The sequence below is a fragment of the Carcharodon carcharias genome, chromosome 14 (genome assembly GCF_017639515.1).
Source record: "Carcharodon carcharias isolate sCarCar2 chromosome 14, sCarCar2.pri, whole genome shotgun sequence".
In the NCBI taxonomy this organism is placed as follows: Eukaryota; Metazoa; Chordata; class Chondrichthyes; order Lamniformes; family Lamnidae; genus Carcharodon; species Carcharodon carcharias.
In genome coordinates, this window is record NC_054480.1 from 145,229,632 (window position 1) to 145,247,692 (window position 18,061).

The 18,061-nt window shown below is 43.4% G+C and overlaps 1 protein-coding gene across 1 annotated transcript in view; it reads right to left on the reverse strand.

Annotated features, from left to right (window-relative positions):
- Window positions 1–1,779: 1,779 nt before the first annotated feature.
- LOC121287307 (hepatocyte nuclear factor 6-like) overlaps window positions 1,780–18,061 on the reverse strand; it is a 102,571-nt gene continuing 86,289 nt past the window's right edge. Inside the window, exon 2 of the mRNA XM_041205074.1 lies at window positions 1,780–2,072. Coding sequence (XP_041061008.1) covers window positions 1,780–2,072 — 293 coding nt within the window. The remainder of the gene's footprint in view (window positions 2,073–18,061) is intronic.

The window sequence follows — 18,061 nt, forward strand, 5'->3', positions numbered from 1 at the left end:
TTTTGCAATTATGCAAATATCAATTACATTTCTGGGCAGATTGCTATTTAATAAGCTTCCCCAACTCAGAAGCTTCTGTTTTTTTTAAAAAAAAGCAAAACATGTGCACTAATATCATCAGGGGCTGTAACTATCATATAGGCAATCAAGGCATTTGCCTGGGACAGATTTTGGCAACATAACTTGGATAAACCCACCTGTCAGATTAAATTCAAGGGCAATGCTGCCCCCCTCTTCTCAATTGTCTCAGTGAAATTACTTATGCCCCGATTACTTCACAATATAGGTACGATGGTGAAAGGCTGAGCAGAAAACTCTGTTTCTAAAACTGAGGTTTACACAAGTTTCAAAGCACAGAGGTCTACAAATAGTCATCGCTTTGGTTCAAGCAAGGCACTCATCTTGTGGTCACTCTGCACAGGTGGTCTCCTGCATCACTGTAAAAGGTGTAAGGAATTTGTCATCAGGGTGTGTTTGCAATTTACAGGGCTGAGAGGTTGAGTGCGGGAAACGTTACAAAACGCAGATCGTGCAAGGAAATCTTTGGTATCAGACGTGATTTTAAAATCACAATTGAAATTCAGTGAGGTAGCCTCTTTGGTTCTCACTATAAATGTCTCTACAAAGTTCACAACTGGAAGCCTTTTTTTTGGCTTCCTACTTAATACTACTAGATTTGGTTAAAGAATCAAGCTTTACCACATCACAACAAGACAGAAACAACATTAGAGGAGTTTTAGCGAAATTCCGATCAGACATTCCATCTGTGCCTCTTCAATAGTACCTTAATATTCATTTTTAACAATGTACTATTCATCATAATGTTATTACTCTTACATGACAAAAGCTTGGTTATTTTTGGTTCTTTTCTTTTGTGAATCTGGTAAGTTTTTTTTCAATATTCTAGTGTGTAATTTCGTCTTCATCAACAAGGTGCCTAACTTCGAAGCAAAACAAGTTAGTTCATTGAAAAAGAACCTTTATCATTAGATGGTACTTTACCCGCATTTTTAAATTCAGTTTCCAGTGATGTCATGCCTCATAAAGTAGCACGAGACATTTAAAAAAGGTTTTGGTTTTTTTTGTGGAAAAATTCTCTGTTTTTGGTATTGTATATGGCACAAGTCATCTTGTAGGTATTGCAACAACAAGTCGTGTGGTACCATCCTATGTGATTATCATTAAGGCAGCTGTTGCTATTGGCACAAGTTTTCCTCTCTCTCTTCGTTTCTGCAACTAGCCATTGAGTGACAAATCATTTCGATCTTTATATTTTTGGGGGGAGGATGGGAGAGGGGGAGTGGAGGGGGGGGGGTGGTGAAAGAGTTGTTTTGGGACTCCAATCCGTGTACAAGTTTGTGTCTTTTATCTTCTTTGGTGACAGAGACAATTAGGAAATAAATTCCATCCAGACTTAAATATCAACAAACACCTTTAATATATTTAGTCTATGACTAGGTCATTTCCTCATACAGGCTATTCTACAATGACCTTTATAGTGCGAGAGTTTGTCATGAAAATTACCCGAATATGTACTTTTATGTGCTTCCAGACCCGCATCAACAGCCAGCGACACAGTGCAACTTATCTCCCGACCAGCTCCTTTATAACCCTGCCGTGGAGCAAGGTGTACACGTGTCTCCGATTTGATTTTCTTTGGAATTTATTTATTTTAAAAATCGTGTCTTTATTTGGTTTAAAGCCTTGTTTTTTATTTTGGTTTTGTCTTAATTCCAGAGTGTAGTAGCAGGCACGCCTGCTTGCCTACTCTTCCGTCTGTCACGCTTTGGTAAAAGTGCTTGCAGCTGACGCTGGTGGCCCAGTGGTAGTAGACGGCTCGTCCACCCATCTGTCCATGCTTCGCCTGCGGGCGTTCATGAAGAAGTTGCTGACTGTGTTGAGCTCCAGCCCCAGCTGCTGCGAAATGGTGACCTGCATTTCTTTGGATGGCCGTTTGTTTTCCTTAAATATGGCAATCAGGGTGCGGCGCTGGAGATCAGTGAAGACAAGCCGCTGCTTTTTGGGGGTGGTGGCTCGATCTCGGTTTTGCTCTTGCTCTTTACGCTTGCAAGCTAAAAGAGAAAAAAAAGAGAGAGAGAAAGAAAGGAGTTTGAATGAAAGGCACACATTGAGGCTATGGCCAGTTGGGAGACATTTTATCCCAACTGGAGCTAACTCATGAGGGGAATCTCCTACACCCACCTAGAAGGAAGATCACTTGTTGCCCAATTAATTGTTTTACATGGACCGCATTTTTGCAGTAAGAATAAAGATGAGGCTCATCGTTACTTATGTACAGATGGACAGCAACCTCTGCCGACTGTCCATGCACAGTTAAACACAGACATCCAGAAGTTGCTGTCCGAGATGCTGTTCTTCTAAAAGTTGTGCTTCTCGCCGTCTAACACACCATTCAAATATATTGAGCTGTATGAAGTTGCTGTACATACATCAAAAAGGTTAGGAATTGTCCATTTCAGTCTAGTACCCTTTTAATGGTGTTAATTGCTGCCGAACAACCTACAGCACTGGAAATTAATGTTTGCAAATGTGGTGTCTCATTCCTCCAGGTTTTAATTATGGTTAGAGATTTTTAAAAGAAAGTTTTTATTTATGTTTTGTCTCTTATCACGCAGTCTCTCAATCTAAAACATCCTTCCCTTCATTTTGCTTTCTTTACCTGATTTGACATTGAATTCAATATTCCAGTTTACATTTCCTGGTTTACACTTTGGACTGCTTTGTAAGGAGTCTTCAATCTGATTGGCTAAGGAGTGGATTGCCCTCATCACACAGGTCCCAAATATATTGCAGGGGATGTTTGTGCAAGTCTAACAGACATGATACTGTTGGTTAATTTAGAGCAAAAGTTGGCTGATTACATTAGCCAATTGATAAGACTTGTGATACAGTTCAGGCATTCACCCGTAAAGTATAAAACATATTTATTCTTTAGGCTATTACAATGGCCCCAGAACCTGGGATACTGGCCAATCCCTCGACAATGTGTGCAAAACATTGGTTTCCAAGTTTTATTTACAAATAAAACATGAGTTCATCGCTGAATAATGGACTCCTTATATCATTCCCAGGCCTTGAAATTTGGTCTATCAATTTCTCCTTCAGGATACCCAATTTTCCTTTTAGCTTTGCTGGAGTATAAGCATAAATTAAATCCACGGAACTCCAACAATATCAACCTTCACAGCATCAAGGTGCTTTAATATTCAATATACAATGTTGCTGGTGCCTGCTTTTCACAACATCTAGCTTATATATGTGACTTTTTTAGAACTGCGTCGGGGATTATGTTCTTAGCCATATTGTGCAGTGAAGCTAGCTAGAAGTTAGACTGTGCACTGTGCTTGCATTCTGCCCCACTAGGAGAAAGCTCTGTGCATGGGTTTAATTAAAACAAAGAGTGCTGGAAAAACCCAGCAGGTCTGGCAGCATCTGTGGAGAGGGAAACCGACTCGGAATGTTAACACTGGCCGGGATTTTCCAGCCCTGTTGCGAGCCAGAGGCCCCCCCCGCATCCCTCCCCCACCCCCCCCCCCCCACCCCCCCACCACCCAGCCAGACGGCCATTGACTTGTGGCAGAACCGGAAGATCCCAGCGGCCGGCGGGTGTGGAAAATCCCGCCCTCTGTTTCTCCCTCCACTGATGCTGCCAGGTCTGCTGAGCTTGTCCAGCATTTTCTGTTACAATTTCAGATTTCCAGCATCCGCACTATGTTGCTTAAACCTGTGCACGGATGCTTAGCTGTACACACAGAGGGTTAGAAATTCATCTTGGGCAGCAGCGCAAAACCAGCGGTATCAGATTGGCTGCCCATTATACACAGAGCCTGATATCAGTTTCATTGCAGTCAGTGGAATTAAAATGCCAGGCACTGTGTATAATGGGCGGCTGATAATGGTACCACCTGTTTTGCGCCATTGCCCAAGATGAATTTCTATCCCCAAGACTCAAATCCTAGACTCGCTTTCTTGACGATTCTTACTTACTATTAGGAGAGGAGGGAGAGAGTAATAATTTTCTCTTGGTATTAAGGACACTCAATACTCAGTTTACACAGTGCTCCCAGAATTCATGTGTGTACACTTTTAAAAATCCAGTTTCCCTTTAGCACTGGACTTGCATTTCACCTGATGTGAACCCCAAACTCTGCGAGATGGCATTCTGTAAAAGATTGCACATTACTGTAGGGGTCAGCGTGGGAGCTAACCCCATGTAATATAGCTGCTTTTGTGTCAATGGATTTCTGAAACCACTTTTTATAAATAGTGAAGTGAAAATATAATTGCAACCAAAAATAAGATAAACTGCAGAAATGGAAGAAAACTATGACTCAGGAAAAATTAATAACAGGTTGGGAAGTAGAATAAAATGAAACAGTCATGGCATAAAGAGAATCAGAGTCAAATTAAAATGTAGGGGAACTGCATTTTGCAGAAGAGTGAGCTTTATTATAAATGATCACCTTCCTCTGACCCCTTCTCGCATCACTTTGCCTGAGATTCTGCAACCCCTAAAAATTCTCCTTCTATTCAATGAGAAATATGCGTATTGCTGAAAAAGAGACATGCTGTCAAAGCTTTTCATCTTGTATTCATCAGGACAATTCTCCATGGCAATGCCTCTACCAGAGTCCACTTGCCGACTGAGCAGCACTCTCTTCTCACGCAGTATAAATTGTTGCCGTCTTTACAGTTGGTATTCTTGCAAATTGTCCTGATGAGTGTAAGACAAAAAGCTTCGACAGCATGTCTGTTTTTTTTTAGCAATAAGCAAGTTCTGTACTACTAAATGACTAAAAGTAAACAATTTTAGATCTTTCAAAAGCAGGGAAGGGTGTATGAATGATTCTATCATATTCATTTGTTATGTTGATTTCAAGCCAGTGGTTAGACCATTTTGCTCTCACCAAGAGCTGAATTTTACACTCAGCAGCTGAATTTATTATCAGGTAATTTGTAGGAAACATATTTGTGCATCCCCAAGAAATTTACAGCCTGAATATTCAGTCAAATTTTTGGTGCTAAAAATTTTGATTTATTTAATAATTTGAATTAAGTAACTGAATAAAACAACAGTTCTGGAATTTTTAGGGCTATTCAAATTTTAATTATCCTGTATTTTGAATTAAGTGACTTCAGATGATCAGAGTGGAACTGTAAATGGATTAACAAATGTATTAAAACAGCGCACACAGAATTTGCAGAGAATACTTCCCTTATAAGTATCATTGAAGTCATTTCAATCTCATTGTTGTCAAAGGACAATTTCTTGTAACTTAATAGCATCTATTCTTAACATGTGCACCTAAAAGTTAGACCAAACTTAAAAAGAATGAACTGGGATAACTACTTAATGTAAAAATCCAACTTCCATTAATAATAGACACTGCTATTTTGTTAATAAGTATTTATAATTAAAACTCTGCCATTTACTATACTAAAAATCCTGCTTTCTCTCCTGCTTTTGCCCAGGCTGGGGCAACTTAGCGGCAGTTCAACAGCACGCCTTGACCTGTGTTCTCAGGATGCTGTTTCACAATCTGACTGCATTGTCAACCACTTTGATCAGCAGAGGACTATTACAGGCACATGTACATGTGAGAAGGTGGCAAAATAGGCCTCTATGGACCATATTCATTCATAACAGCTACATTTCTGCATCCCCTCCAATACCCAGATGACAAAATACAGAATTTCAGCTATGAATATCCATAGTTAAGGGACATCAAAACAAATATATTCGATTAGTTAAAGGTTAGAAGAGGTAGGAACTAATATGAGCAATTCCAGAAATAATGTGATAGATAAGGGAATAAAAGCAGTCACATTATATATAAAATACAGATATGAGCAAAGATAGGGATGACTATAGGAAAAAGATAAAGGGCATAATTTAATGTGGGTGGTGGGGGTTCTGACATTCACAACAAAATCTGGCAGCACCCTTGCCAACATAATCACTGGGATCCCTGGTAGGATACAGTTCCTTACTGGCAGTGGAAACCCTGCCGCCTGGTCTCCCAGCTCCACCAGGGACATTTAATTGCGGCATTTCCTACTGTGGGAAGCATATCTTGTCCCCAAGAGCTGCTGGCACCAGCGGTGATGCCGGGAGCGGTGGCCACAGTTGGTACTGCACTGGGACCTATGCAGAGGATCGGTGATGGATCATCTGGAGTCAGGTAAGTGGGGTGGGATGCGGTTCCAGGATGTGGAGGGGTGGGGCCAGCCATGGGAGTTGACAAGTAGAGCAGGGGGTGCACCTTCTACAGAGGCTCTCCTCCCTTCTCGATGCTGAGCCCCTTGATTTGAGCACAGAGTGCCTGAGAACAAAACACCCCCCACCCCCAGAAGGCCACAGGCAAACCTGATGAGGTTTGCAGGGCAGCCTCCCTGGATGGTGAGACCTCGCCTCTCCTGCCATTGGATGAATACCAGTGGTGGTGGGTGAGCCCCTTAAGTGGCTACGTAAAAGCCTCAACTGGCCTCTGGGTGGGAAGGCTGCCCGCAAGCCTTCTCACCCCAGATTTAATTGGAGGGAGGTGGGAAGGCAGCAGGACCTCCACCCCCACACCCTCCTGCCCGATCACACAGACCCCCAGCCTTGGAACCCGTCTCCGGGCGGGCATTAAGTTCCATCCAAACAGTCAGCCAGTGTCAAATTTATTTGACTCAATAGTTCTGATAAACAACTCTCACAGCCACCTCCTTTAATACGCAAGGGTAGGGCTTTTGCAGCAGTTCTCCCAATCTACCATAGTAACTTTGTCAGAAACTCCAGAGAAGCAGTGTAAGCAGCTGTCTTCGCTGTTTACCTGGGTGTTTTTTTTTAGATCTTTTCAGAAGTTACAACAGTGCTGGGAGACCTGAGTGGGAATCCCTGTAGTCAGGGTCAGGGCACCTTGTCCTCAGTCCACCATTTGTGGGCAATGTCCAATTCTGTCAGCTTGTTTTCCTCTTTCCCTTATCATTGCCGCATGTAACACTTTGGTCTAACATGGCTGCCCTCTGAGGGGAAAGTTGATAAGCTGCAAAAGGCAAAGAAAAGGAACTGCAGCTCCTGAAACCTCCACCCATTTAAAACAGTGAGCAAGTGAAGAACTGTAATTCCAGTTTTATGCAAATTATGTTTTCTAAAAACAGGGAGGTGACAAGTGTAATTTTACAGATTGTTTATATTAATACGACATCTTTTTAATGATTTTACCACAAAATGAATAAACTTGGTGAGGTGAGAGGTGCAGGAAATCTACCAGAATGGGAGAAGCAGGTGTATTCTAATAATAAGGCTCATAATTCAACTCATAATTGAAGAAGTGAATCTTTGAGTCCTAAGAGCTCTCCTTCAGCAGAATTGATGAATCTTAGACTGTTTAACCTCAGATGAGAAAAGAACTATCTCTCGCTCCAACTCTTTACTGCATTCCAGGCACAGGTTATGTTAATGCAGGGAAATCATCAGGATGGAGTCTCAGGACTCCTCTTCCCCCTCCATTCCATCCCATTCCAGTTCAATAAAGAACTTTGGTGCAGAGACATAATGAGCCAAATGTACAATGTGTTTTACAAAAACAAACTGATTCCCAAAGATAGAGAAGCTATTCTGCAAAGAAACCCAAAGGAGCAGGATCCCGACAGTAGCAGAAAACAAAAAAGACAGTTTGATGCTGTAAATCATAAACACTAGGCCACACATTGCTCAAATGATCTCCAGCCCGCATTGTAAAGATAGAGACTGAGGCGTGTTTTACACAGGAAATGAGTCCAAATGAGTCCAAACATACAATCACTGCTGCTAACTGACATATCGGACAAATTAACTTCAGCTTCTGCATCGCCAAAACTCATTGTCCTGCTCTCGAACATCGTTTCATTTGCCGTACAGTCATACAGTTTAGCAGTTCCCATTACATCACAGGCATCATTAATACTGAAGCACAGTGAATTATCCTGAGACAACACGAAGGAACTGAAATTATTGCAAGTGATGCTATTGTTTGAACATTTAACACACTCAGATCAAATTCCTTTCCCACTATTTAGCGGCACCATTAACTAATTTATTCAATATGGATTAGTGTCTCTTTATAAAGAGGAATGATGAAGTCTGATATGACAATGATTGTGTCACAGTAACTTCTAGCTGAACTCTAGTTCTACACATGCTGTTGGTTCCTACGTGGACAATGAAGCTGGATCTATCCCCAAGTTATTCTCCAGACATGAGGGGTTATCCTTAACCCTGGCATTAAGGGCATCTCAGCTTTTAGAACTCTCGATCGCAACTTCAGAGAACAGTAGCCTCTTGAACATATTGTATACCCTACCAGCCCCACGTTCTTTCTCACACTCCCTGCACTACCATCATTATCTAACCTTGTTTCATTTATTTATGTAATTAAACTTTATATATTTAATCAACTTAGCTTGTTTTTTTAACTAATTACCTGATCTAGTTTGGATAGTTAAATTAAATATTTATTTGTAACTTACACCCCATTGCATCTCTTTGCGCTGTGAAGTCACTGTGATTTTTCTACTGTGCTGTTCTCAACCTTACGTTTTCTGCCTCTCTGCTCTTGACCTCACACTTTTCTATCTCTCTTTAAATCCCTATTAAATTGTACACCTCCATTCATAGAGAACCATGCACCATGCATTGACTACTAACAGTTATTTAGCAGAAATGAAGGTTATCCAGAGAGTGTTCCACTAAAACTGGAGTGCAGGTTTATGTGGCCAGAGGGTTGCCTCTTTAAGAATCACATACATTAACAAGTTCATCATCATCGAGAAACATTTCTGATTTTACATTCTTTCACATATTGCAGTATCCTGGGCTCACTCTTGTAAGGTACACTTGATATGTGCATTTATAAGCAGGCCACAAGCTTTGCACATTGGTAGATACAAATTCTGTTGTGCGTTTTAGTCTCTGGGTGCTCGTACATTCCAGACCCTTCTCCACTCAATGTTCCCATGGAGTGATTTGTTGATAGCTTACACCTGAGAGTAACAATCGCTGTAGTGTTACTTATCCTTTCATGGGATGTATGTATCATTGGCAAGGCCAGCATTTGTTACTCATCCCTATTTGCCCTTGAACTGAACTGAGTGGCTCGCCATTTCAGGGGACGGTTAATAAGAGTTAACCACATTGCTGTGGACCTGGAGTAGGTAAGGATGCCAGATTTCCTTCCCCAAAGGGGCATTAGTGAACAAGATGGGTTTTTTCTGACAATTGTTTCATCGTCACCACCATTACTGAGATGAGGTTTCAATTCCAGATTTATTAATTGAATTTAAATTCTACCCACTGCTGTGGTGGGAGTTGAGCCCATGTCTCAAGAGCACTGGCCTGGGCCTCTGGATCTTAGTCCAGTGACATTACTACTAGACCAGCATCTCCCCCGCTGGAGCTGGATTGTGAGGGGTTGAAAGTGGATACAGGTTTAGTGTTTGGGTAGCAAAATTTTAAAAATCCTGTGACGTGGTGTGGTGTTTCCTAACTCTGCACTTCAGATGTGAGGCTGATCATTTTTAAAGTCAATTAACAATAAATGTATTTCAATATACATTAACTGTTACAATACAGGTCAGTGTTGTTGTTCCAACTGGAGAGAATTCTTGCCTATCCAGCATGGATTGTTTGTGACCCTCTGCTTCTGTGGTTTAATTTTTCTGCATGTCAAGGCTCCACTCAAAAGTAATAATGCGAAATTCTCTGAAGCAGGCAGGAAAAGCAAATTAAAAATAATCTGAAGAAGAACAATTTAATGTTCAAATCTGTCTTTTTTCACACATTAGGTCAGAAAGCATTCATTTATTTATAACAGGAAAACACTAAGCCTGGCTTTTGAGAATATACCGAGCACTTTGCTGATAAAGCTTACCACAAATCTTCCTGGCTCACTCTAATTACTGTTCTGAGAAAAATCAATTTGAATGAGACAGAAAGCTATTTATCACTTACTGTCTAAGCTGTTCCCAGGCCATCTCATTCACAGCGTGCCTCACCCAGAGCAAATCAGTAGAGAATGTTCAGTACATTCAAAGCATTCTGTTTGTCAGAGAAGTCAGACTTTTACATCTATAAATAGCTAGAGGTGCAGCACAAATGAAAACGTACAATATTGAGTGAGAACTAATGGGTATAGTTTTATAAAAAAAAATTCTTTTGGTACAGGTGATTTTCAGTAAAATTCGTCTTTTACTGCCCGTTATCTCATGGCTTTCAATGGGAGTTAAATATTCCCATTCGAGGCATGACTTTATTTCTATCAGCTGAACAATGTGTGTGTCATATAGAAAGCAGAGCAACTGCTGAAAGAACTTCACACCTTTTTCAATAAAACTACAGTAACTCAAAATGCACCTTCATGTTACTATAGACTAACTTAAGGCTTGACAAAATGTTCCAGGTGAGCGTATGACATTTTGGACTGCCCACTCACCCAGATCAGATTTAAGAAGTCAATAGGGACAGTACATTAAAACAGAACAACTTAAGATGTGGCTGGCTCTCTTCATCCCACTTTATGCTCTTCACCATCCACTAGATTAAAGAATCTTTACAAATCGCCCTGAGTTTAGCTATTTTATTAAGTCAGGGGTGTAATTTGTGTGGCTAAGGAAAACATTCCAAACCATTATAAGGATTTGCCGTATAACTGCACAGTATGGATGGTAAACCTGGAGGCACAGCTGAGAGCCTGGAAGAAGCAAGAGTTAATGTAGGTGTTAGGTTTGTGTTAGGAGAAAAGAACAAGCTACTGGAATTGAGGCCTGTTGGAGAGCGGTGGCAAATCGTGGACATCAAAGAATGCCCATTGATGATCCCGAGTGAAATTATTCAGATGAACTCTTTGCGATATAGAAACAGGAGGAGGGCAATCAACCTCTTGAACCTGTGCTGCCATTCAGTTAGGTCACGGCTGACCTGTTCCTTAACTTTATCTAACCACCTTGGTTCCATAACCCTTAATACCCTGGCTTAACAAAATCTTAGGGCTGAATTCTCCGATTGGGGAGCAGGGTCAAGGCCTGCTTGCCCATGTGTAAAATGTAGCGTGGTGATGTCGGCTGGACGTCCCGAAGTCACCGCGCGTCATTTAGATCTCCAGTTTGGCGGGCACACATCAGCCAAGTCAGCTGTGCGCCTGCCGAACTGTCAAATATCTTTCAGGTTAAACCAATTAAACCAAATCAACAAAATGAGGACAAATCAAGCACAGCCCCTAATTCAGGTCAGCTGTAAAACTAAAGACAAAATTTAAAGGAAACTTACAACTTCAAACCAAAATGTGATTAAAGGGGTCAATAAAGCACCCCAGTCCCCACGGTGCCCACCGAGCATGAAAGGCCTCAAGAGTGCCAGCAGACACCGCGTGCTCCCTCTCCAAAGACACCCGGCCACGAACGTAGCCGCGGAAGAGGGACAAACAATCGGGCGGGGCTTCCCCGTCGATCGCCCGCTGCCTGGACCTGTTAATGGCCAACTTGGCCAGGCCCAGGAGCAGGTTCACGAGGAGGTCCTCCTCCTTCCCGACCCCCTTCCACACCGGGTGTCCGTAGATCAGGAGCGTGGTGCCGAACTGTCAAAGGCCTATTAAAACCTAATTACCTTAATTAAATGAGCTGCCCGTCCAACCTTAAGGCTGTTGGGGGAGGGGGGGCGCAGGCAAAGAGCCCAGGCGGCCTTCGTATTTTTCATGAAGCCTCATCCACGGGCGGGATGAGGTTTCATGCAGGGTTTTAAATTCTAATAAAAATTTTCACATTAGTTCTTTGACATGTCCCAGCTCATGTGAGAGAGTCATGTGACGTGCGCATACACTCCTGACTCAGGGAATGTACCCCCCCACCCTCCCACGGAAAGGAAGTCCCAGGGTTTCCGGGCGAGCGTCATGCTGGGCGGGCCTTAATTGGCCCATCCACTTAAAATGGTGGCTCGGCCCCAATCGTGGGCGTCGGTCGGGGTTCGTGCCCAGCCCCACCCACCCCCGCACAACCCCCCTCCCACCACCACCCCTCCCCAGGGGGAGATTCCTGCCCTTAATCTCAGATTTGAAATTATCATCTGACCCATTCTGAACAGCTAATTGGAGAGAGAATGCCGAATATCCCCCAGCTTATGTGTGACAAAGGGCTGAATAATATGCTCCATGATGACAGACGCTGAGTGGATCGCTGACTTCTGTCCCTGCTGTTCCAGTACGCTGTATAAAATGACAAATTATCGCCCACCGAGGGGGTTTCAGGCCCGCAATATGACATCAACGTGACCCGTCTGCCCAAACGGTGTTGGAGGGCAGGATGTCCGGCCTCTGAACTGGAAGGCCGTGACCTGGAAGGAGGTCACGGCATTAATTTAAAGGAGCACCTGGCACACAGGGACTGTGTCAGGTGCAACAGGGTTTTAAGTGACCTGGCAGCAAGAAGGTTTCTGTGGAGTGCAAAAATATTTGCAATCATTGGCACAGGTGAGTTTGAGTTTCCTAATCTTTTTGACAATTTTCACAGAGGGTCAGCATTAAGGACCTTTGGCAGGGAAGACACAGCCATGGCACACATTGTAAGCAGAACCATCCTGAAAATAGTCTAATGCATTCCACTTAGTCTACTGCATTCGTTGCTCCCAATGTGGTTTCCTCTACACTGGAGAGACCAAATGCAGACTGGGTGACTGCTTTACAGAACACCTTCGGTCTGTCTGCAAGCATGACCCAGACCTCCCTGTCGCTTGCCAATTTCAACACTCCTCCCTCCTCTCATGCCCACATGTCCGTCCTTGGCCTGCTGCATTGTTCCAGTGAAGCTCAATGCAAACTGGAGGAACAGCACCTCATTTTCCGACTAGGAACTTTACAGCCTTCCGGACTGAATATTGAGTTCCACAATTTTAGATCTTGAACTCTCTCCTCCATCCCCACCTCCTTTCCGATTTTCCCCCTCCTTTTTGTTTTTTCCAATAATTTATGTATATTTTTCTTTTCCCACCTATTTCCATTATTTTTAAATGTATTTCCGTCCATTGTTTTATCTCTACCTTTTAGCCTTTTTTGATTCCTTCCCCCCACCCCACCCCCACTAGGGCTATCTGTACCTTGCTTGTCCTACTTTCTACCCTTAATTAGCACATTCCTTTACATAATATCACCACCTTCGACACCTCTTTGTCCTTTTGTCTGTGACATCTTTTGGTTATCTCCACCTATCACTGGCCCTCTATCCAGCTCTTCTTGTCCCACACCCACCCCCCCTTAAACCAGCTTATATTTCACCTCTCTTCTATTTTTCCTTAGTTCTGTTGAAGAGTCATATGGACTCGAAGCATTAACTGTGTTCCTCTTCGCAGATGCTGTCAGACCTGCTGAGTTTTTCCAGGTATTTTTGCTTTTGTTCTGAAAATAGGGAAATGTGCAGCGGCTGACTCATCGCTATCTTTCTCCCTTCATAAATGGCCAAGAGGAGGGAGCGAGGTCACAGGGAGGGAAGAAGGCCCAGAAGCACCCCACCGTTCAGTGACAGCTCCCTCAGAGCTCTCCTCCAGGCTCTGAGTAACAGGTGTGAGGTCCAAATACCTGGTGGTGTGAAGAGAAGACCTCCTGCAATCAACAGAACAGCCTGGACTGAGGTGACCGCAGACGTCAGCAGTGTCAGTGTAGCAAGTAGAACCCGAGGGCAATGCCGAATGAGGCTTACTGATCTTTTAAAATCCACAAGGGTGAGTAAGCCTCCACTCTGGGCCTTAGTGTACACTGAAGGTAATGGGAAGGCTCTATCTGAGTAATGCCTTGTGTATTGCTCAGAAGTCTGAGGCAACATGATGAACAAATGACACTTTCCATGGCCCTGGGGCCTGTGTCGGGGTGGTGTTGAGAGTGGCGGGGGTATGTGAGGTGCAGAAGGCACACAGGGTATTCGCTGCTGATCATTGTGCAGACTGTATGGTTCTCACAGCACATTGAAGTGTGAAGGAATGAGTGTGCATGAGAATCTAATTCATTGCACTGTCACACTTCATTGCAGAAGAAGAGGCCCCACAATGCCAGGGAGAGAAGCAGGACTGGAGGAGGTGTGGCCAACCTGGCTATCCTGACCCCACTGGAAGAGAAGGTTCTGGAGCTGTCGGCCAGTGAATGGAGCCGGTCAATTAGTGGAGGCAAAATTAAAGGGCTCAGGGTGGTGAGAACAAGGGGCATTATCAAAAGTTGAAAAAGGGAGTTTTTAAGAGGGCTGGGGGAGGGTGCATGGTGCCTGGTACGCTGTATTGAATTGCACAGTGATATTTTATGCATTCAAAGGATCTCATTGATCAGAGAGGAAACCATGTGAGCATTGTAGAGGTTGCTAAATGTTAGCAAAGAGTATTATCTCACACTGCATGTAGTGTGACTCTAGTTGAATGTTGTGTCCTTGCACACACCGTTGATAGAGAGAATGGCACTAACACACCCTTTATTTTTTTCTCTCCTGCACAGGCAAATCAACTTCAATTGCTACAGTGACAGAAGGGCCTCCTACTGCTCTGCAGGAGACTTTTTAATTTGGCAGGCCCCTCCAGGCCCCAGCCACACAGAGGATAGCTGCCAAATTCACCCAGGGCAAGGGAGTCAACAGACCAGCAGACTCTCTCCACTGCAGCCAGTGGAAGTGGTTTAGAAAGTCTCCATAGTAGACACATATCAGTTCACGTGGGCGTGATTAGATTTTGTATCCTTGAGGGGGCCCATTAGCCATTGTAAATAAACTGCATACTTCATAGCCATCATGCAGAGGCTTAGTAGATTCTTTATGGTTTAAGAAAATGACAGGAGATGTGTTCCATGCAGATTATTATGTGAAGGTGTATAAAGCTTCAGCAATGGTTAAGGGATGGAGATGATGATTGTGCTGACAGGACTTTAGAATTGAGTTCTCATTGGAGGTGGGATGAAATGGAAATGCTGGGCATATAGACTGCTCAGAGGCTTGGACTACATGACCTACTGGAACCTCTGCATTATTAAGGCCTCCTATGTGTCACGGACATCCATGCGCTCCCGTGCAGGCCCTTGCACTTCTCCATTTGGGGGTTCCCTCACCTCCTCATCAATCTCATCATCAGAGAAATGACTGCTTTCTTGTGGCTCCGGTTCCTCCAGAGCATTTCCTCTCTGTGGTGCAAGGTTGTGCAGAGCACAGCAAACAATGACCATCAGTGACACTCTGGATGGAGTGTACTGCAGTGCTCCTCCTGACCTATCCAAGCATTGGAACCTCATCTTTAGGAGCCCAACTGTCTGCGCAGCGATGACCCTGGTTGAGCCATGGCTGTGGTTATAACTGTTCTGTTCTAGAGACCCTCACTGGCATCATGAGCTGCTTCTACAAAGGGTAACCCTTGTCACCCAGCAGCCAGCCACCCAGGGCATCAAGTCCAATCATCATGGCCAGCACCTGAGAGTTCCTGAGAATGTAGGAACCATGCCAGCTGCCTGGTGACCTGGCACAGACCTGCATAATCTTTCGATGGTGGTCACATACTAACTGCAAATTTAAAGAGTGATAACCCTTCCTGTTTATAAATGTACAGGCCTGGCCTGATGGAGCCTTTATGGTGATATGTGTGCAGTCTATCGCTCCCTGAACCCTAGGGAAACATGCCATTGCCACAAAGCCTCTGGCTCGTTCAAGTTGACTGTGCAAGTCCACGGAGAATGACCTGCCCTTTGGAACATTGCATTGGTGAAGACCTTAATGCAGTAGTAGGCAGCAGAATGCATTATTCCACTTAGGCCTCCACAAACAAGCCTCCACAGACACAGCCTCAATGGATTCAGTTGCAAAAAAAAAACACTACAAACTGCTGACTGTCATAAAATCCCAACAGGTTCACGAGTGTCTCTCAGAGAAGGGAACCTACAACATCTGGTAGGTTTAGCCCACACATTATTTCAATCTGATACTTTGTGGTCAACTCTTAATGCCTCTGGGGCACCTTCAGAAAATGACTAAAAAATACAACTTTGGTCGTGTTGCCCGTGTTCCAAGAACCAAATGGCAGAAAACAGGATGCGCTGAAGAACTGATAGGTGCAGATTAGAATTAATTTAACAGGAATATCACAAACATATGCCCCCTAAAAGTGATAGTAACATTGCAAACTCACCACTCAGAGGCCATAGGCTTAATAGGGTGAAAATTCTGTGAGCAGCACAGTCAGGCTATACTGGTATCTCACTGAGAGACTAGGCAATCAAATATATGAAGGTGTGAAATTGGGATACACATTAAACACACTTGTCCGGTCCAACCTAAGTGAATTTTTACCAGATTTTCAAGCTGACTTGGGAGCCCTTTAAAATATTGGGTGGGACCCGATTCTGGGATTCCTGCCGCCATTTCCGTTTGCGGCAATTTTCACCGGCGCAGGCAGCCTCCTCGCACATAACATTTCTGCCCTTATGGGCTCAATTGCGATTGGGCAGTTTGAATGCAGCCCCCATCACCCTGCAATTTTTGTGGAGTCGGGCACCTTCTGTAAGAATATGTGGTCCATGGCCTTTCAGAGGAGTCATGACCCATAAGGGGCATCCCCAGTCCCAAGTGGAGAACCAAAATAAAACCAGCTCCACCAGCTCCAGGAATTCCCTCATTGACAGACTTTGAAATGCAAAAAAAAAATCTCAGAGTAAGGGGTTACCCATTTAAAACAGAGAAGAGGAGGAATTTCTTCTCATAGAGGGTAGTTAACCTATGCAAATCTTTACTGCAAAGGGCTGTAGAAGCTGGGTCGTTAAGTATATTCAAGTCAGAGATAGACAGATTTTTAATTGGTAAGGGAATCAAGCAATATGGGGGAGAAAGCAGGAAAGTGCAGTTGAGGATTATCAGATCAGCCATGATCTCATTGAATGGTGGAGCAGACTCGATGGGCTGAATGACCTACTTCTGCTCCTATGCCTTATGGTCTTAAAGTTAGATGTAGTATTGTAAGCTAGATGTATTTTTACAGCAGTGATTGATTATAAGGCTCTGTCCTGCAAAGGTAAGTCGACCATTACATTGATCTGCATTGTGGAAGTGTTGAGATGCACTCGAGTACTTTTCCAATTGGGAAAGTGTTATTATACATTCAAAACTGAAGAAAACACTGCTTGGGAACTCTACTGTCATGATCTGAAGTGATTTAAATGTCCACTCTGTATTAAACTTGAAAACAAAATTGCTCTGCAGCTTTAGGTTAAGGAGAAAAATCAGGCAACTGTTCGCAGACTGGATTGATTGACAGGTCATCAGTGTTTTTGTAAATCCATTAATGGGACGTGGGTGTCACTGGCTAGGCCAACATATTGCCAATCCCCTACTTATCCTTGAGGAGGTGGTGGTGGGCTGCCTTCTTCAACAGTTGTAGTCCATATGGTGTAGCTACACCAACAGTGCTATTAGGGAGAGAGTTCCAGGATATTTCTCCAATGACAGTGAAGGAATGGCAAGAAAAACAATAACCAATTGTTTTTGCACTTTCAATAGCCTTTACTGTTTCCATTTGAAAGGGTTTGTTTTGATGGCTGGGATTATTATGAATGCTTGGCTGAGTTTCAGAATCACTTACCTCAGCAAGGTGCTTTGCAGAAAGTTTAAGCAACCATTTTAAGAGTTAATTAAAGGATTACCTGCCTTTGATGTGGCTACTGAATAGATGTTTATTTTTATGCAATTTTTAACAATGGCTTGGCTTTTCACTGAGTCGGGCCAACTTGGGGGACCTTTAAAATAGTGCCCCCACTGCCATTTCAGGCAATTTTTTCTGACACAGATAGTCCACTTGCATGTAGCACTTCTGCCCTTACTGGCTCCATTGCAGGTTGGGCAGTTTGAATGTTCCCCCCTCTGCAATTTTAGTGGAGTTGGGTGCCTTCTGTAAGAATATATGGTTCATGGCCTCTCAGAAGAGTCATGACCCATAGGGGCAAACCTCAATCCCAAGTGGAGAGCCAAAAGAAACAGTCACCAGCTCCTGAAATTCTTGAGGATATTTATGTTTTTTTGAAAA